Genomic DNA, 21,758 nt, shown 5'->3' with positions numbered 1-21,758 from the left:
CCAAAGATGAAAAGAATCCAAGGACTCAGCAGTATACTTTTTTCCTCTCCAGGCATACATGCACAGACAGTCTGCAGCGGCAATGCAGAGCATCACCGGCCCGTTGGGCACTGGAGAGGAAGGCGACTATGGAGTCAGTAAGTGTAACTGGTTACAGTCCTTTGCAACAGTCAAAGACATCTATGTCACACGTTTCAGACTTCCCTCATCAGTCAGTGCCAGCTAACATTTGTCAAACCAGGATTATCCCTTCTAAAAAAAAGAAAGAACTGAGGTTTCTAAACTTGGCACATCCACCACACTCCAGGCAGTGACGGGAGTCGCTCCACTACGACTCAGAAGATGCAACCATGGGTGAGCGAGCAGAATAAATATCCTGCACCACTTGGGTCACTTTAAATCCAGGCTGTATAGCAGGCATATATAATTAAAAACATGCACAAAATGATCATCACTAGATAAAAATCAAATTTCCACATCCAGACCACTCTGTAACTGCTATTTCTGTGGTTGATAGGGCTCTTTCAATTTAACTAGCTAAACTGTTGCTTAGCGCAAGAGGTACGTATGGGAAGTCTAGTGCAGCTATGCAGATTCACAAGCTTTCCAGATGTAGACTCTGCCCTAGTTTCTGCAGGAAGGGAACAAACATCATTATGAGTTTACTGCCTACTGGACGGTGCCAGATGAAGGGGGGGGGGGGATGGGGGGGGGAGAACGGACAGTGTTTCAAATCAGTCTTTCCCACCAATTGCCCGGGACACTACTGAATATAAAGGTATGAAATTACCTTCAGGAATGCTACTCAAGAATGACTGAAACAGTATTTTCCCTCTCTCAAAGACAGCTCAGACTGTTTTGCATGTTACAGGCTTCATTTCCTGCTCCACCAAATAAAGAGCAGAAAGAACACTCTACTGCAGACTCAGGTCAGTAAGATTTGAATTATTTGGCACCTGGGAGAATAGGGCCCTATATCTCATTATATAGAACATTTCAGGTACGATACTTGACATTCAGTATAGGCTGAGCACTTACAGGATCATTCACTGTTTCAGAAAACAAAGGTGGTCGTTCTGGAAAGCAGCACAGTATGAGCTGTACAAGTAACAAGACAAAGTAGCTGCAGAAGGTCACATAACGAAACGCATCCACTTCAGCGTCCTACGAAGGAAGGTAATATTCTAATTAGAAGGCTTGAGGAATTTCTTTGAAACTGCATGTTACTATCAACCATAAAGCACATCCTTAATTTATGCTCTACACACTAGGTAAATATTACAGTCAATCTAGTGACAGATGGTTTGTGAGCTGCTGGTCAAACTGAAGCACGCACCAGCAAGCAGCCCTTAAGAAAACACCTGGCTTCTTCAAAGAGCATCTGTAATCAGCTCTGGTAAAACACTGTTTGCCACTATGCAAATTAAGGTCAATGTCTATTGCTGTAAAGGGAGGGAGAAGAGAGGGCAAAAAAGATGAAAGATATCACAAATGGAGTCCCCTGACTTTGTATTTTCAGTCAGTCACTCCATGAACACAGACAAGTAAGCCTCTCCTGCAGAAAAGTGTTCTTTAAGACATGGTTTGTACCAACACAACCTGTGCCAATTTGAAATCAAGGTATGCTGCACGAGAGCAAGTCATTTATACACTGGATAGCAAAGAGCTTCCAGTGCAAAGTAGTTAATTAGCATGTGCACAGAAAATAAGAATCAGAGGAGCAGAATTTAGGTTACAATTTGCTGTGTTCAACTCCAGAGGTTCCCTCATTGTTTAGACTGGGACTGATATATAAAGCTTAGCTCACGGAAACCAAAGCACAGGGACAGACACATGCACAGAGCAGTCAAAAAAGTCTATCTATCCTTAATAGATACAAAAAAAAGAAAAGTTGGCAAAAAGTTCTCAAAAATTCACAACGTGACCTAAAGGTTTCGAAAAAAGTGATATGCTATTTTCAGGCAGCTCCACAAGTGAACTGATATTTGAGGTAGCTTTACTATAAAACTGACTGGCTTAAAAAATACTTCACTTGCGCACTTTCGTTTTGTCTCAGCAGATACACGAGACCAAATTACAATCAAAGCTAGCGTTTCAGGAAATCCACTGTATAATCAACAGGAAGATGACATAACCTCCCAGAACAGTTTCATATCAAACACTATAAACTTTTATTGTGTTCAAGCAGAAATATCCCCTTTCTGGAATATCTAGCAAAACTTTCTTGGCAACTGTTGCTACAGTAAGATCATTATGAATTTCATTAGTATTTCAAAACCTGAAAAACAAGGGCCATTAAGTTTTGCTCATTTTGCTTTTAGAACACCAGGAATGAAAGTACACTGAATGGATCATTAACTGACTTGGCATCTCACACATTGACAGCTGGCATAATTAGCAAGCAACTACTCTACTATTGTAGTATTTGGGATTATTTTCAACTGAATGAGGCTAACAATCACTTACCATATTTAAGGCATGTATTATTTTGGATCTAAAAATTATTGTGGCACAGGACAATGAGATGAACCAGAAAATCATCATTACACCTGAGGACTGGACTCCTTTTATTCTTTCATATTGTATTAAAAATGTGGCAAGCAACTGCGGACAAATAAGATAAAAATATATTCACAAGGTTTAAATTCTACAATGACACATATTATACACATATACAAGGTACTATGTTAAAGTGTATTTATTTAGCATTTCAAATCCAATATCTCCCAGGCATTCTAACACACAGATATTTTCACTGTATCTCATCTTGTAAAAGCGTAATTCAAAAGGAATTTTAAACTGGAAATCCTCTGGAACAGTAAAGAATTGGAAGTGGATGGGAAAAGGAAAAGGGACATATATCACATGAAAGCAAATGACCATGTAAAGGCTGTGAAAAGCCTTTTAAAAAAAAATTTTTTTAATTTAAATCACAAATCAACGTGTAATTATAATGACATTTTATCCTTAAATGAATTTCTGCCAAGATAAAGCAAGATAATTAGCATCAACTTACATGCTGCCATGCAACATATTGAGCAAAGCTGGGTTTGTTTTTTTTTCTCTTTTATATATTAAAAAAAAAATAAAAACAGCAGATATCAAGAGTCAACGTTTCCCAGTTCAACTGCAAATTAAGTCTGTAAATAAAGACTATAGCTTAAAGAATTACAACTCTTTGGATAAGAATAAGACATGTTCCTGTTTCAAAGCTTTGCATCACCAAAAGCTGTAACAGAACTTACCATTGTTATACCCAAGACTGTAGGGCTAACGAGAAAAAATGGAGCTCGAAAAATATTTTGACTTCTTTCCCAGAAAGAGTAGAAAAGATCTGCCCAGCAGACTATCCACAGTATTAAGCCCAAAGCCTGGAATATAAAAGTACATTGTATACATCAGTTCATGCAGTCTGAAAAGGCCGATTAGGCAGCCTAATACATACACAAACACTAAATGTAATGTGTTAGTGTAAGAGGAGTCATAATCAGATCACCTCTTTTGGGCAATCCTACTTCGTAATAACACCTTGGGAAGAAGAGTACTTTTGTTTTACCTAGCAGATCCCCATTAGAAGGGAAAAAAAAAAAGTGTATTAATTCTTAGGACCATATAATTCAGTGTATTAAGAAGCAGGTAACTGGTGAATTTCATTCCTGAATAGCAGATTAAAAAGACAAACTCTTCAATACACCAAGCTAACTATTATATTCCTTCTTAAAACTTTCCACTTATTCTACAGAAAAACAAATATTAAGAACACACTGAGTACTCATTTCACAACAGAAATGGAACAGAACATCTGCATTGGCTCTAGAAGTCTATGCTGTATATTTTAGGAAGTTGACAGGATAATGAAATCTTTTTGTTACCGATAAAAAGGCCTCAAGATTTAGTTGACTCACAGTGGTCCTCTCCAACTGCGTTACAAAGGATTTGCATGCTTTTTTGACATGCCAGAATAAATTTCAGAAAGCCTATTAATATAAGGGTAACAGAAACACCCAAGACTTGAAAAAATCACACAAGTAGAACAAGTAGATTACAGCTGAACTGTACATACAGTCCGAATTTTGATGGAGTTTAACAAAAACAGTTGCACTAAAACATAGCTGAAAATAGACTCAAACCCCCCAGATACACTTAACAGGTTATGATTTTAAGAAGTCACAGACCGTTTTGGCTTTGTTGAGGTGTGACATTTGGATGTATCCCCGGTCATGATAACGAAGGTATAGGAAGTAGACTGGGAAGCAGACCCACAGGTAAATGCAAGGAATCCAAACCAGGACTGTGTTCTGAAAGCATGGGGTAAAGTCCGGATTTTCTGTGTGCCATGTCAGATTCCAATCCTGGGGAGAGAAGAGGGATTGAGTTAAGGGGGGGGAGTCACACACAGTACTTAAGTATTTAAAAAAGAAATAGCCACTATCTGTCTTACTCTGTACCTTACTGTATATTGATTTATACTTGCATTAAACTGGCTCCGTATTATTATGTATCTGATTTTATCGCACTTTGCATAGCTCAAATTTTAAACCTTCGCAAAAAGACATCAACGTTGCTTGTGTTGGTTATACAACAGCTACCATTACAGACAAGTCACTTGAATGGAGTATTGGGATCTTTAACAGTACTAACTGAGGATTTTCACATTATCATTGCAGAGAAATAAGGCAACAATGCTAATTCTCTCCTATTAAAACCACTGTGTGTGTATATGTATAAAAAATGCCCAGCTATACTCCATCCCCAAATTAAAGTGTGGAAGCGTTATCTGACAAAAAGTAAAAACCAACTGCGTGAGACAACATCACTGCACTATATGCAAAGTAGCTTCAGAGCACTGAAGTTCTCTGCAGCAAACCCAGACGAGACTTTCTGGTAACTCAGCAGAACAGCACGTAGAGCTAAGCAGAAGAGGCTCGCCCCTGCAGCCTGTTTCCTACTCAACAAGAGGAAGATCTAAGTTAATATAATTCACTGTTCCCCTATTTCTCTCAACGTGATTCTCGAAAACAAGAAAAGCCACTATGCATTTCAGAACAGAACTGATGTTTACAGTAATCAAAATGCGATGACCATTTCCATTACTGGTACAAGGACCATTTATGGCAGGCTATTTAGTAAAATGAACTTTCATACCATATTCCATACCATACCATATTCCATACCATATTCAGGATTGCCTTGAATTAGGGAAATATGGTCTAGGAAGTTTTACCTATTTGTCAATTCCTTTTGTAAAGCAATTAAATATTGTGATAGTAAGTTACTGCCTTTGCTGTGAGATTACCACAAGGGCCATTTCCTCCCAAGCACTGGCAATTTCTGACTCCCCAACAAAATGATGCAATAGGCAGCAATCGCTGCCGCAAACAGGCTGCGGCAGTCAACAGCTGCAGCATAGCTGGCGGGCGGCTGGTTCAGGAGCCACGCAGCCATGATAACGAGTCACATGCCCAAAGGCGTGTTAATTAGTGCCGCCTTCAGTGGCAAAGCGCTTGTTTCAGAAGGTCACCCAGCTTACAGTGGCACACACCAGTACCGCTACTGGAACGTAACGGCAGCCGCTAATCCTGCTCATCTACAAACGCCCGAGCCAGTCACAAAAACAAGTGCCGTTATCTGTGTTTTACACATGAACAAACAGAGCCAAATCTGCTCCCCTGGCCACGATGCCGGAGCTGGAAGCAGAGCCCTGCCTTCGGGATCTCCAGGCGTCTCTCCTCGTTCAGCCCCAGCTCCCACTCATTAAATGGAAAGCTTCAAACACGATTATAAAGAGAGAAAAATACAGTTTAAGAAAGAGTAACAAAAAAACAGCAGATACAGCTTGCAAATATTTCAACTCAGCACTGACCAGTTGTTATTTTATCATCAAGCAGTTTCCCCCTTAAACCTGACCCTATTTTTTTAATAAAGGTGATAATGTCTAACCATTAAAAAGAAAAAAAAAATCCTTCTTTTGAAAATGTAAACAAAAATATTTTCCTTCCCCACTTTCCCCTCGTTTTTTGTCTTCTTTGGGACTTCTTTCTCAGAGATAACAGATGACGTGCACGGTGCACACAGATACTATTTTTCTCCTATAATTCTAGAGTGCTCTAAAAATTCTTCTCTTTTAATTTGCTAGCTTAAAAAAAAAAAAACAAAAACCAAAAAACCTCTCTCTGAGCTTAATACAAGCCATTCAAATAAATCAGTAAACCCAAGTTTTTCTAGGGATTTACAAAACACTGAATCAAATTAAAAAATCCACACTGCTGGGGCATAAAAATCCCTGATTGCGTGCGTAGAGGATCTACGCAGGGTCAAGTAAGGTCTGCAGGAGAAGGCAGGGCACCGGCGGCGCGCCGCAAGCGTCAGCTGAGTCACCCTTACGTTCAGCCACCGCACGGCACTTGGGCTATCGAGTCCAAGCTGCTCCACTGCAGTGCAACGGGCAGGAAAAAAGTTGCATGACTCTGCAGAACAGTCTACAATTCACAGATTAAGACAGTTAATATGATTATATAAACAAAGTGATGGGATTTAATCAGCTTAAAAAAAAAGGGAAATAAAAAGAGAGCTTTGATATCATCTTATTTACCAAATAGCAATTCTGGAGATCTACATGCTGCTCAAGAAAGTTACCACCTCCCGTCTGTTGTTTTTAAACGCTTGCTGCAAAATGACTTAGCCAACTGGCGGCAAGGAGAAGGGCGCTGGTGCAGATGTCAGGGCTGCGTGACAGCCAAAAGGAAGACACGCCGTCCGCACGACTGCTGTGCACACTGGCAGCAGGATATGCTAAAATTGCGTGCTATCTTCAGTTCATCTGACCTTCACGTTTGTCTTCCACACCAAGATGCCACCAAATAACTTGCAGTAGGGGACGATGCAATGGTATTTCAGAGTTAATAACAAAGTCAGGACAACTGGGCAAGTTTGGGGTAAGACAACTGCTAGAATTTAGCAGCGGTAGCAACATCAGTGCATTTTCTTCTGCACTTTTTCAGGATTTGATCCAGAGGCTGCTGCCATCAATAGGAATTTTCTGCTTATCTTAAATACATTATTCTCCTCTGTGCAGACAGGGAAAGGGCTGAGGTGCAGAAGCCCGCTCCATTTTACATTCATTTCAGGTGACGAAAAGTTGGGCGTGAAAAGCAGGACATGACATTTATGCAGTATTTTTCCCTGTTGACTCCCCAGGAGCAGCTCTCTTCGGCTATGCCTGCACACGGCACTGGTGCAGGCAGGCAGAGCACCGCGGGCCGCATGCGGATCCATGTCTGCGCTGGGCGCGTGTCGGGGGGGTCGACCGCAGCCCAGCTGGGTGTCCCCCGCGGGGCGAGCAGGCCGCCCGCCACCACAGCACGTCTCCCCGCCCAGGTCTGCCTGCGGGGACCCGCTGCCACCGTGGGGCCGCTCGGCGGTGCCGAGGGCGGCGCACACAGGGCACCGCGAGGGGAGCCGCTGCGGGAGCAGCTCCCGATCCCACCCGAAACAGCGGCACCCTCCGCGCACAAACTCGGGGCGGCCTTGTATTCGGGGATCCATTGCAACAGAACGGCACACCCCAAACTGCTGCTGCAGTGCCACTGCCTTGCGAGGTTCAGTCCCAGCGGTAAAACACGCCAACCTCACCGAGAAGCCAGCGTGTAATCACACTCAAGTTACAACGCTCAGCTACACAAGTCCAGACCGGTTCTGCCATTATAAGATACGCTTCTCCTTTGCTTTACGTAACCCCACTTTCATAGTTTTATTTTTTCAGCACAAATCAACATTCTTTAAAAGTCAATGCAGAAACAGCCACTGAAGCAGACCTTTGTGATTAACAGACATTAATTTGCAAAATTAGTGAACTTTATTCATTCTGACTCAAGTATTAGAAACACCATTTTAGCACATTCTATTAAAATAAGCTGTCCCATATTTACATCTCAAATATCAGCAACACTTAACTTTTCACTCCGATGGAGGCACCTAACACTTCCATGTTTAACGAGCACATCAAGTGACAGAGATCCAAACGTTCACTGAAAGACCACACAAACTAGCAGCCTCCCACCATGCAGCAGTCCGAAAAAAAAATCTTATATTGCTTACTGGTCTCATTTGGAGAGTAAGGACTCAGGTTTGGTAGGAAGAATCTTAAATTGCATTCTGCATGGAGGTTTTCTGTTTTTCTGTGAATGCAAGATGTATAAGAAGATTTTTTTAAAGAGGAAGGGAGGGGATAAATTTTGGAAGTTTGGTCTATAGCTTTTAGACAGTATAGCCTGGGAGCAGCCTGTCATTTAAACCATGACTGCAGGAACCCACATGAATAAATCCAGAGCAGAATCACTGAGTCATCCTTGTTCCTTCTCGGCAGATATGGGGATGGAAGATATCTGCTACTGGCTTAGTTTTACTCTGGCCTAAAACCTTTACTGTAGTCTAGAAAGGACATTTCTGAGATGTTAAATAATTTGTTGGGTTTTTTTCTTGGGGGTTTTTCTTCTTCTTTTTTTTGGATCCCTGGGCAATTTTAAAGTTTCCCAGAACAGCAAATGGGTATTTTTAAAGTTGTCTGACCAATTTTTTAATTTTTGTTCTAGAAAGCTTTCATTTTCATTTCCAGCACTGCAGTTGCAAAAATACCACTCCAAGTTTTTAATAAGGTTGGGTAGTCTACAAATAGACAAATGACAGGTTTTGTGCCCAGTGACACGTTTCTCCCCATGGCACAAAAAGGTCTCCTAACATGTTTGAGGTAAAACCCTCTACCTCCAAAACTAGCAAAAGAAATGCTTGATATTCTCAGAATCACATGGATCGACTCACAGGTAAACCACTTGTTTAACAGTGCATAAACTCTAGGAAAATAAAGAACAAATTATATTCATTCCTGTGTAAAATTTCAGGAACAGTTAAGAAAAACATTGGTAGTAATTCTGTAAGACAAAGAGTTACAACACAAAAGATCAATTATTCTGTCTCTATTAAGGGAAGGAGGACGACAGGGAAGCTATAAACCTTCAGTATACCTAATTTCAGGAATAGCAGTATTTGACACTGGATGGGACTTTGCTGCTGGCAGCCTCCACCCCAGCAAGCAGTAATGGCTGTTAAGCGAGCAGCCACCGGCTGCCTGTTCTCATATCAATAATCCTATTTGATCCACATGACATTTTAAAATTCTCAGCAGCAGAAGTGGAGAGACCAAAGTCACTCAGTTTCAGGCCTGCTGTGCACAAGCGTGGTAGAAATGCACGCTGCCAACTACGCTGCTGAATCCACCTGTATGAACCAGCTCAGACTTAAAAATGACTTAAACATTACTACTCACCTACATAAAAAAGTTACAAAGCCACACTGGAATTTTAATATTAAGGTCAACACTTATTCCTGCAAATGGAGCTTGACACTAATATTAGCATATACTCACTATTTCTATATCTCCCATAGAAAAAGCACCTCTTTTGTAATATCAGGATATGGTTTCTCAACCTTATCTTCCAAACAGCAATAAAAAACATTTTTCATTTAAGGCAATGCTTATATTTAGCAGAATGTAAGTAATTAGCTACTTCTAGCACCAACACTGTTATATCTGCCGATAACTTTCATTGTAATAGTATCACCACTTCCTCACTGAAACACAACGTCTCACAACCTGAAAGCTCTAAATACCATACCAAGAAGTCCCCCAAAGTAGCACCTATACAATCCTGACCCAACCATTCTCCCTCAGTCTGTCACTGGAGCATCAGCCTTAAGCCTACACTATCTGGGACAGCAAATTTACTGCCTGCCTCTCCCCAGATACAAGATTTTCCTGATCTGGCAGAGCATACAGTGTCAAAGGAGTTAGCACCAACAGACAATAGGGGGTGAAGACTAGTTGCCTTTAAGGCTAGTTTAAAGAAACTCTGAAAAGGCAGACCTTACCTGACACAACCACTCTCCAGCAGAACTAATAGTAAAAATAGATTATAAATGGCGACACTTACTGTCAACTACACTGAAAATTAGGGAAAAGAACAAACTCAAGTGATCCAAATTTTAGATTTTGCAATAGTGATGAACTTTAAAGAGATCTTCAAGGTTATTCGGATTGCCAAATAAGTTTTAATAAACCTAAAAGTTTTGAAGAAAAACTGAAACAATGTTCTCAAAGCACTATAAATACAGCATCTTTATTTTATCATTCAGGCTTTGAACTCAGCTCATGAAACATATGCTGAATTTCAACATTCCTCTAGGCAAGCCCATTTAGAATAGCGCCTAGAATAAGCACTACCACACAAGATCTGTACCAACATAACATTTGTTCTGCTGTGCTTACTATTTGGGCTAAATCACAAGAGGCAACACATTGATGAAACAGGCAACAAATTCTTGTACTACCAATACTCCAGAACTCCCACAAAAAGCAGCAGAAACACCCACATCTAACACTGAAATTGAAAATGCAGCTCTCCTGTATGCACAGCAACATCTACATAAATAAGGAGCAGAAAATAACAATACCCCTGACAGCAGCAAACAACGCACTACAATGAGGCATAGGACACTACAAACAACCCTCACAAACTTCCCTCTACTTACATGTTTAAAAATCCTTCAAAAATAGCATGCACGTTCATATTGAAATAATTTTGGAAAAAGCACTACTAGCGTTAGAGGATCTAATAGCACTAGAATCAAAGCTAGCTGAAGTGCTAATACACATGGTCAAACACATCTTTCCACCTTACCTGGCATTTATTTCCTCTAGATTTTTTTTTTTTTAATGAAGACAGAGTTGCCCAAAATGCACTGATCTCTGCTGTGAAATGTGATATGGATCTCCTTCTTGCAACTGAAAAACCTTTGGCTATAGGAAAAGCTGAAACCATTGACTTTACATAGCCAAATAAAAGACAACCATTAATTACAGATTGTTTTCAGATAAATTTCTTAATTCCTTGGATTTCAGTTTGTGTTGTTGCCAAATTGGCCAATTACCTGTCATGTTAATGCAGAATGCACAGATAAAATGCTACCTCTGCTGTGAGGCACACAAAATTACCTCATGTTGCATTTAAAGAAAGCTTTCAATACACTCCCAGTTCCTTTGAAGAACCATTCTAACTATATGGAATTAATGATTTATTAGTTTACTGTATCATCTGAGGTTAGGATATAGTCTGCAAATAGGAAAGTATAAGAAAAATTTAAAATACTCATACACATTTTACAATAATACCTTCTTAACAGCTACTCCCTGTACATAACGAAAGAAAGCCGGGAGAGATTTGATTTGTAAAATAGACAAAAACAGCATTCTAGTAAAAAATGAAAGCCACACAACCAAATACTTGACCTTATTCTCAGACCTCCACAAACTCCAAATACTACTTCTACAGGGAGAAGTGACACAACAGCACACCTACACAGAACTACACCACTAATCCCAAGCAGCAGAACGAATGAACATGTAGCATGCTAGACCACTGATCTGAGAAGAAACTTCAGGATTTCTCTTCATGGTCACATCTGAGAGTAGGTAGTCATATCACCACAAAGTTTTCAGACATTTCTTCAGGCCAGTAACAGCCTGATTAGGTTAATATGTTTCTGCCTTTTTGTTCTTCTACTGCCACAGAAGTGAAACGAGAAACATCAAGGTTAATTACAGAATTGGCAGGAAGGAATTAGATTCAGATCTCAAACTCTCACAGAGATTACGTCTTCACCCACAGAAAAACATGTTTTTACTAGAGGAGAATTAAACCTAGTATTTGATTGAGTGTTTTGTTTTCTTTTTACTTGATGTAAGAGTGTTGTTGTTTTCCCAAACAGTGAGAACTCAAAATATTTTTCTTTGTAAAGTCACGAATGGAACAAAAACACTGCTATTTAAGTTAAAGTTCATTGGTTAAGATGCTCAACAGCCATCAGGGAAGCAAGGAAGAGATAATATTGTTTAGTAAAAACTAGAACAATGTAACACTGCAACTGCAGCATAAGAAGTCTTGTGTCCAGATAAAAAGCTTTAAATCATTCACAAGCAAGTCTTCTAGCCCAAACAGTCTCCCAAAAAATCATGTTCAGATCCAGACTTCAGTTGGAGGAAGAGGCCGAGCCTCCTCTTCCTTCTTTGCTTCCAAGTAATTATGAAGCTTACGCTTAATTCCTGTGGTCTCTCAATGTTGTCACAGGACAAGATTCTTAGAGAAAAAGGGGAACATTTAAAAATCACATTATAAAAGAAACAGTGATACTAAAGAGTTTTAAATCATTTATATAAATAAGATTTCATGAAAAAGATACTAACAAGTGTTTCTAGCTACAGGGAAATGCCCTTAATATCTCACATAGTTTCTACTAGAAGTCATTTTCACAAGACAAAGTTCTCAACAGCAATGACTTACATAACACATTTGCTTCATCAATAACACAGCCAAGAACAAAGCCTCTACCTTCCAATACCTAGTCCTGAACTTTAATCAGATGTCTGCACTTCTTTGTCAAAATCCCAAACGTCAGTCTTCTGAATGTTAACAAAAAGGCTTGGAACCCCCCACCCCACCCCATTACAGACAGCACCGCATCAGCTGAAAAAGCAAAAACCTAACAAGAAAAAGCTAGCACTGTGGCAAGAAAAAGAATGTCTTGCCTTTGTTTCCCTTTAGCCTAAGAGGAGAAGCTGATGCCAACAAACTACCGGAGAAAGGAGCACCTGCATTAGGGAATTTACAAGAGCTGATCTTTGTAATCCAAGAAGCTAAAAGCCTCTGAACTAGGGCAAATTTTCTATGTCAGAGAAATATTTAGTAGATTTCATTGGTACTTGCAAAATTAAAATATATAGCCTCTTTCTGTAGTGGTAGGATTTCCATATCCTGTCATGTCTACAAGTACCGTGAGACAACATTTGGCTATGTGACGGAGTATCATATAACATCTATATTTTTAGAATCAAAAGGATAGCTTTTATCCTACCATAAAATTTTTATTTGAAATCATTGTTATTTAAAAGGACAAAGGAAAAAGATTCCTGCTTTAATCTCCTTTTTTGCACTGAAGACAGTATTTTTGCTTAATAATGCAACAGCTAATATACCAAGTTACAAATCACTGTGGCAAGGTGGAACCACACCTGTGTAAAAGACCAACAAAGAGACTAAGGTAACAGTTTAAGTTGAGATAAACTGTATTCGAAGCTATCAGAGATGCAAATAGCGACAAAAAAGTAATGCAAGGAATTCTGACTCTGTTAAAAGTAAGCAAAAGGTCAGGCCCCTGCACCAGGCTTTTTAGAGGTGTGACCCAGAATGACTTCAGTGCAACCCAGGTTAACCTTCACAGAGTCCGAGTATAGCACAGGGTTTCAATGTAAACTGCATCGTAATTACATGGGACAGTACAAGTTATTCAGGCTTTTTGTCTTTTTTTTTGTTTGTTTAAATTTTCAGCATGAATGTTTGAAGGTTGCTCAGAACTGATAGCTCTAAAACTACAGGTCCTCTGTCAAGAAAACCCTCACCAAGAGAATATCAGGCTTCATTTTCTCATACTTTCCCTAACCTGATCTACTTCTGAATAAACAGGGATAAGATGGTTTAATTTCTATGCAAATTCAAAACCTTGTTTGGATGACCACTAACAAAAAGATGTCATACAGGTTTAAATGAGAGAAAGCTGAGGAGTAGCCTGCTTCAATCCCACACAAATCCTGCAACCTCTCGCTTTTAGCGCGTGTGCACACACACCATTACAACAACCACCACCAAGTCATAGGAATGCGGCAATCAAATGATAATTATGTTAAAGGCACTGTGTTGTGTAAAGGTTTTCCGGTTTAACCCTCTGCTCCTCTCTTGCAAATTCTGTCTGCATAAGACCTTCCCAGGTAAGTAAATAAATACATTTATGGTCTGGGTCTGCATGCTCATTAGAACTCCTAATACCCAGCTTGTCACAAACACATTCACAAACTCAACCATTACAGCTAAAGGAAGTAAGAGCTTTTATTATGCACCAAACACTCTCACAGCAGCAGAAACTACCTCCCTAGCTCTCACAACCCCGCTGGAAGAGTCAATCAACCTACAATGAAAACTAGACAATAATTCCTTGAAGGCACAGATTGTGTCTTTCAACATCACTAAGAAAAGCCCACCTAAGAATAGGCAGAGAGTGGTGATAATGGGTAGAAAAAACAAGAAGTTCTGTATTACTATCTAAATTAAGCAAAATCTCAAAACACCATTTTGCAGAAACTGACTGCCTCCAGTCAAATGAAACAACATTTCTGCCTTCTGGTTTCAATAAATTAAGACAACATCTCTCTCCTAGAACTTTTTTTTCTTTTTAAGCTTACATATATACTGATCTCCTTTGGAAAGGGTTTGGAGACTCACTTGTGTAATACATCTGTTATATTGCTTTATTATAGCTATTCTTTGTCTTAAACTTCTTTATCCTTCTGTAAAATGTTTGTTGTTTGCCACAGACATACTGTTGACCTCCCACCGATTTCTAAGCCTTTGAAAGGAGGAAATAAACATACAGATTAAAAGCATATGAATCCAGTTAGGTACGAGGCTCACACTTGATTCAAGTCCCTTATCCTATCTTTCTGTCTCCCTGTCCATAATGGCATTTACGCAACAGTTTTAAACCTAATAATTTTGCATTTGATAGTGCAACATCAATTACCTCCTATGGCACACTCTTGCTGTACTTATTATTATTAGTGATTGCTGCTTATAAAAGTATATTATCTGATAAAGCAGACAGGATTATCTATTTTTTTAATAAGTTGTTCAGTAAGTCATTTTATACTTAAGTATATGCACTATACACACATTACAGTGCAAAAAGCTGCAGGGTTCCAAGATATGTTCTAATTTGTTGCTTACCTAATGCATGAGAGTATGAGCCATGAAGTCCAGAACATTAAATTACTCCTTACATTAAAGGTCTGTTTTTCCTTCAGAACTCTATTTTAGGAAATTATCGGTGTCCCTTCTCTCCCAGGGTCCTCATAAACACAATACCTGTATACCTCACACAAGATCACTTTGCAAGTGTCAGCTAATCATTATAATTAAAGAACATAAAATATTTTTTTTCCTTAATAAAATCCTATCACGTCACATTTATAGTCTCAAAAAATACTAACCTGTCTACAATCAGCTGAGAGAGGTTGGTGGATCTCCCCTCACTACAACAGTGCCAACCAAGTACTAACATAACATATTTGGTTAAACACTCAAGAAAATCCATTTATTAAGACAAAACAAAACATATCTGAGAACATCAGACAGAACTCTATACAAGAGCAAGGGAAGCAGAGACCAATCACACCAAGTTCATCCCTGGCTTTTATGTGTGAGGCTCTGCCTCATCTTTTCTCCTCCAGTTTACCTCCTAAAGTTTGGTTCCATATGAAGAAGCTAAGTGTTAAATCCAGAACTGTCTTTGGATTCATTTTCTTTACTGACAGCAAAGAGACTCCACAAAAGCTTTCTGCATGAACAGGAAAGAAACAGGCCTGGGCTTACACTGGCAAACACAGCTTGATCCATTACAGGACTCTCATTTTCAAAGTAAAATGGAGCAGGTGAAACATGCTTTTCTCCTAGAAGGGGATGAAGTCAGCTGCTTTCAATCTGTAACAACCAAAAGCCCAACTCACAAAATGTGAAAAAGAATCTTGAGTTTCCAAGAAGTTCCCACAAAGGTAAAGAAGAATTAGAAATTACTTCCATCTAAATTGATTTTTAAAAAGAATACAATGCCTTTGCCTGTGAAAGTCATAGTAAGAACTTATATAAATATAAGCTAGTTCCTTCACATTCCCTTAGGTACAAACAAGAACCTCAAAGTTTCAGATTCTATTTGACTTACAAACATTTTATAATGAATAACCAAGACTCCAACTAAAACCTGAAAGAGCACTTGGCTGTGAGGAACTGCACAGTTTGACTTGGCTATTTATTTTTGTATCTCCTACTTCTTTTTCCTAAAAGTCCTATTGTTAGTCTTGCCAACTCTAAGCATCACAAAAATTCTTAACCTTCTCTCCCCTTAGCAACTTCAAATGTAAAAAGACTTCTTTAAATGGGATATTCCATAGCTTACAAACTTTGAAAAACTTAAATTATCCCAAAATTGTATTCACCAGAGAGAAAAACCAATAGACTGTAGCTACATCAACATCTAACTGCATCAAGACCACTGATTGTGTGAGAGGGCATATATCCATACAGCTAGGTCAGCAGGTCAAAGCATATAGTAAGTTCTAGATCTGCCTTGACTATTATCCTGGAATATGAAAATAAGAGAGTCCCTCACCCTACTTCTGTTTTTTTTTTTTTGGGGGGGGGGGGTTGCATTGGTATTGAAGCAAGGTTAACTGCACTCATACGCTAGTGATACTCCAGGCAAAGCTATCTCAGCACTTTCAGGTCAGGTTTTCCAGTTCAGGCAAACCCTTAAAGTCACTGAACTGAAATGCAAGTAGTGAAAAGTGTTACCCAAAACCCCCTAGGTTTGTTTTTTTTTTTTTTTTTTTTTTTTAAGTTTTTAAGTTTTTACTATCATTAAAAGCTGTTAGTGAATAGCAACATTATCTTACATAGCTGCACATTTGTATTATGGATGGGACGCTTATTCTGAGATACTCAGTGATGCTAGGCAGAGCAAGGATGAAACAGTACCCTTCCAAAAGGGAGTCTGGTTCAAAGGGATGCAAGAAACAGTTAAGCTCTGTAAACAAATCTGATTGCAGGGAAAGTTAATATGCTGGGTGGGGGCATAGAGACTGGTTAAAAAATGGCAGGGGGAGGGGGGGGCAGCAGGGAAAAGCAAAGAAGAAAATAGCAAACTGGCCTGGGCTGTTTGAACTTTCAGATAGGGTGTTAAATAAAACCAGTCTGTTTAATTCTCAGACAAGAACTTTCAACAATAACATTGCCTGGGTGTGCAAGGAAGAAAAATCCTAGCCAACAAAGCTTAAGAAGATTAGCATACAGTTTTAAGGGCGTATTTAGTCTTTTCAGCCTGCAAAATTTCCCCCCACAATTTAAAACTGAGTTGTCTCAAACCTGGCACATGCTTGAAAGAAAACACATCTCTCCTTGAAGCTAACAGGCTAACGGGGTTTGCCAACGCTAGGAAACCCCACTCCTCCCCTAGCAAGGCCCAAGCTCCGACCAAACCTGACCGCAGTTCGCCACAAGAATGCATTTACACATTCCACCAGGTGTCTAGGCTCCAGCCAGCTCTGAAAGCAGAAGAGAGCAGTCCACAAGACAGGAAGGACACCAGCACACACACACACAGGTGATACAGAGAAGCAAATCTAGCACTGCTAGCCTTACTACCACCGGGAACAATGCAATCATAAAGCAGATACACAAGAGAAGGACACATTAACAAGGACAAGTTCAGCAAGGGAAAGATTTTTCCTGATGTGCCTTGCACCAACTGGAGTTCAGAATTGTTCTCTTGTAGGACTAGAAAAATCCAGAAATCAAACAACCACACCCACAGGATCTTTTGCTGGAAGAAATGAAAGGAAGACTCCACACGGTTTGGAGAAAGATGACACATCACAAAATCATCTATATTATTGGAAACCAATGCAACTGGGGAAAAATTGTTTGTGGTATGTGGTTACTACTGCATATATCAGAAATGGTTACATTATATACAATAATTTTAAGTGCTTTTGTAATAAAAGAACCTACCAATCTACCTAGAAATACTAGGCAAAGTAGTAGCTTCAAATGCCATAAGTCTAGTTCTTGCTTTTACCTCATGTTACATCTCCACAAGTCATTACACTGGCAGCTTATTCTTTTCCGTAAAACTACTATTCTCTCAAGTCAGTCTTTCCATGAGCATAATTCTCAAACAAGTATTGCCTAAAGCTTTGCAAATTAAAAAAAAAAAAAAGTCTTACTCATTCTAGGACTGGGGGGGGGGAGAAGAAAAAACTGATGATAGCTCATGATTTAGCTAGTCTTGAGAGCCCAGAAAGCCAGCTGGAAAAGGATATGAACACAAGCAATGTAAAAGTGGCTTAACAGAGCACGTAACAGCATTAGAAGAGTACAACAGGTTTTCTTTCTGTAACTGTGATGTATTAAGTTACAAGAAAAACAGCAGATGGAAAGAATAAAACAGGTACTGTCTATATGGATCTGTTCCTAATTGATTCAGGCTCCAAAACAGAAAGATTTACTTACAGATCAAGTATAATACGTACAGGAACAAGGTCCCTACATGAAGCCAGGTCACTGCTTTTTTCAGTGAAAGACACACAGATTTCGTTATGCAGCGGATTGAGGGCAAACTCTGAAGTGTTAGATTGGCTGAAAAAAGCCAAGTTTCTAATGATTTTTGAAGTATTTGCTGAGTAATATTTCAACGGTTATTGAGACGGATAGTGCGACAGTATCTGGTGAGCTTTTCCCCCTCTCCCCGAACTAGCAAGCTAGCTCGTTAGCTCAATACGATTTGGCAAATACGTGATAAACATCCGAAGTTCTCTGAATGGCGTAAGAAAATCCACACGCGCTCTTCTTCCCAACCCACATCACCTCCAGCGCCCAGAGGCGCACACGCTCGTCCGTTTAGCCCCTTCCCCCGAGGAGGGCTCCCCCCGCGGCCGCCCGCCGGAGCCGGGTTTCGGTGAGGTCCCCGCAGGGGCTGCGCTCACCGCTCCCGCGCTCGCGGCGGGCCGACCCCGCTGTGCGACGGCGGCGCGGCCGCCAGGCTGCAGCCGCGCGGGGCCTCGCCCGCAGGGCAGCGCGCTGCCCGCCGGACCCCGCCGCCGTTTCGTGCAGTCACCGCGGCTGCCGCCGCTGTCCCCGTCGCCGTGACCGCGCAGGGCTCCCCGGCGCAGCCGCCGGACGCGGCAGGCGGAGCTGCCCCGGGGCTCCTGGCACCCGCTCCCAGGCGCCCCTCGCCTCGCCCCAGGGGGCACCCCGGCCCCGGCGCTGCGGGGCTGGCGGCCGTGCCCAAGGCGGCCACCGGGCCAGGAGGCTGCTGCCGCCGCCGCCGCCGCCCGGCGCGAGCCCCGGGGCGCGGGCCCCTGGCGCCCATCCCCGTCCCGCCGGGCCCCGCGGCTCACCCAGAAGGGCTCGGCGGCGTCGGCGCTGCAGAAGCTCTCGACCCCCATGGGGCGCGGCGGCGCGGGCGCGGGGCTGCCCCAGCGCGCTCCGGGGCCGGGCGGCAGCGGCGGCGGGCGGAGGCGGCGGCGGCGGCGGCCCGGCAGCGCCTGCTCGGCGCCCTGATTGGCTCCGCGGTCACGGGGATGCCGGGCCCCGCCGCCGCCGCCGCCCGCCGCCTCCGCCCGCGCCGCTGCGCGGCCCCGCCTCGCCGCGGGGAGGCGGCGCGGCCCGGCGCCGTTAGCGGGGACTGCGCCCCCCCCCCCGCCTGCGACCCCCCCCCCCCGCGGCCGGGAGCGCCGCGCCGGGCGGCCCGCGGTGAAAGCCGCGTCTCCTCTTCAGGTGGTTCACTTTCCCCAGGAACCAGCCGAACTGGTTTCGAAAGCCTGAGCTAGCTCCGTCTGCTACCAGCGCGAACGGAAACTGAACCAGAACGACTTCACCCCCGGTCGAGTCTGCACCAAAACGTGCGCCGGTTGAAACAACTGCATGGCCCCTGGGGTTGTTTGGTTGTGTCTCCCCGCGTACTCTTTACTTCCAGTTTAAAACCCATCAGTGAAACCTTCACAGACAGTATGTATGCTCAGCTGACTAGCAATGCACTGGAATAGAGCAGCTGGCGTATGGACTGCACATATGTAAGTAATGGCATAATGCACTGGAGGGAAGAGCACGGTGGGTATGTACTGCCCTACACAGAGCTTTAATAACATTTGAAAGCTTTATCACACAGGTTTTATAAAGAGCCTCCATTTAAAGTGGTGTGTCCAGAGCAATTACAATAAGGGACAAAGTTGTTACAATACAGACAACTCTTACTTGTTTATATCTAAAAAGCAAGCATGACATGTAGCAAAAATGTAGTGGGTTTTGCATCTACTCACCTACACCTGCGAGGCTTTTTCCCCTGCAGTTTGAGCTGTGCTCTGCTGTCCCAGGCACTGGCCAGCCTGGCCGTCCAGCCGGAGCATCACGGGTCCAGGCAGCAGGCAGCCGTCTCACCCCAGCTCTCGCCAGGATGCAGCAGCAGGTCCAGCCTGCGCTGAGGTCACATAGTCCTCAATGATCTGAGTGGAATTATCACAGAAAGATCAAGCCAAAAAATGGGGTGTCAGAAGCTATGTGAATTTGTGTCAGGTTCACCTCAGTTCATACTATGATGTTAAAGTCTTTAGTTTACAGTATTGCAAGAAAGCATCTAAAGTCTGATTCCCCTGACTTATTTTTATTAAGAATATTTCTGTCCCATTTAGTGCACTATGTTCATCTTAAACATTCATTGTATTAATCTACATTCATTTATTAATTATATTGGTAGGTTGTTTTTTGATGCCTTCATACTCACTGTGACTCCTGTTGAAAAAAATATATATAATAGTCCCCAATGCATATGTATCCTACTGCTCTCTTCTGTAAGGAATACAATTTTTCTCCTGGCTGTTCTGCAAAGCACGTAAACCTTAATAAAGCTATCCAGTAGCTTAAGTTGGAAGAGCTTTTCTTCTTTAATAGTGCTATTAATAGCACAGCAAACCAGAAAAAATGCTGAAAAGATAACAGCCTCTTTCATAAGAGCTAACACTTCAATGCATATTCTGAGTATGGCAATAGAAAAGTTATAGCTGAAATGATACAGTAGAAAATGATTTAGGGTCTAGAGATCATAAGTAGGGTGTTGTTCTGAATAAGAAGACAATAACCAGACAGGAAGTAAGGAGGGTCAAGACAAGTACATTTTTCCCTACCCATGTTTTTCTCTGGGTATTACCATATGCTAAAAGACTAACAAAATTTGAATTACACTTTCAGGATTCAAAGTTTTCAAGTATTTTAAGATAATCACTTTCCTTCAGCCTCAAGCAGTCCCTGTACCAATGGCAATGCACCAGGCTAATGATGTTTCCATTATCTATCTTGGATCTGCACCTCCAGTTAGTTCCTATGCATCTCTTTCTCTCAGAAACTCTAAACAACAACAAAAAAAATTAATCAAAGTGCACTCAAGATACAGAGTAGATAATTAAATGTGAGGGGAAGCAGAAGAGTCCAGAAGCAAAATATAACAGATTCATAATACATTGTTTATTGTGGAGGAGAAAAGAAAGAGAAGAAAGCAACTGACAAAAGCACAAACCTGCACAGAGATAGAGAAGCAAGATCCCAGATTACAAGTCCATGAATGTGGGTTTCACAAACCATCGTTATAACAGCATCTTTTCAACCACAGATTAATACTTAGAAGAGAAACTGCAGCCATATTAAAAAAGGCATTCCCTTGTAATCAGAAAAAAAAACAAAATTTCATTTTGGACTCTGAACTTTTCTGTACAGGAAACAAAGTTGGAGAGGGAATAGCGGGTGGAAAACTGCAACAGTTTATCAGCTGGAAATTACATGTAATGAAACAACCACTCACAAAAGCATGGAGAAATTTGGAAAGAAGCAGAGGAAAAAGAGTCCTGACTGGGGAAATGCCAGGCGTGCGGAAGGCAAGGGCTTTACCTCACCGGGATTGCACTAGGGATCTGCACATCACACACACGACAGACAAAACCACACTTAGGTGATGCTAATTCACTTGAGGTTACTACTATGTTAAAGGACGAGATCAAC

The 21,758-nt window shown here is 41.5% G+C and overlaps 1 protein-coding gene across 3 annotated transcripts in view; it reads right to left on the bottom strand.

Moving 5' to 3' along the window:
- The window catches only part of ABCC1 (ATP binding cassette subfamily C member 1 (ABCC1 blood group)), a 57,611-nt gene extending 38,430 nt beyond the window's left edge, over positions 1-19,181 (bottom strand). For all 3 annotated transcript variants that reach the window (XM_067306078.1, XM_067306080.1, XM_067306079.1), the window contains exons 1-5: positions 19,109-19,181; positions 4,176-4,352; positions 3,246-3,371; positions 2,467-2,604; positions 1,039-1,164 (exon numbers count right to left, since the gene is read on the bottom strand). In XM_067306078.1, the coding sequence (XP_067162179.1) occupies positions 1,039-1,164; positions 2,467-2,604; positions 3,246-3,371; positions 4,176-4,352; positions 19,109-19,156 (615 nt within the window). In that variant the 5' untranslated portion in view covers positions 19,157-19,181. The remainder of the gene's footprint in view (positions 1-1,038; positions 1,165-2,466; positions 2,605-3,245; positions 3,372-4,175; positions 4,353-19,108) is intronic.
- Between the last annotated feature and the right edge of the window lie 2,577 nt (positions 19,182-21,758).

Source organism: Apteryx mantelli, chromosome 16 (genome assembly GCF_036417845.1).
Source record: "Apteryx mantelli isolate bAptMan1 chromosome 16, bAptMan1.hap1, whole genome shotgun sequence".
Classification (NCBI taxonomy): Eukaryota; Metazoa; Chordata; class Aves; order Apterygiformes; family Apterygidae; genus Apteryx; species Apteryx mantelli.
The sequence above is the reverse complement of the archived record's forward strand: the minus strand, read 5'-3'. Positions and strand labels throughout refer to the sequence as shown.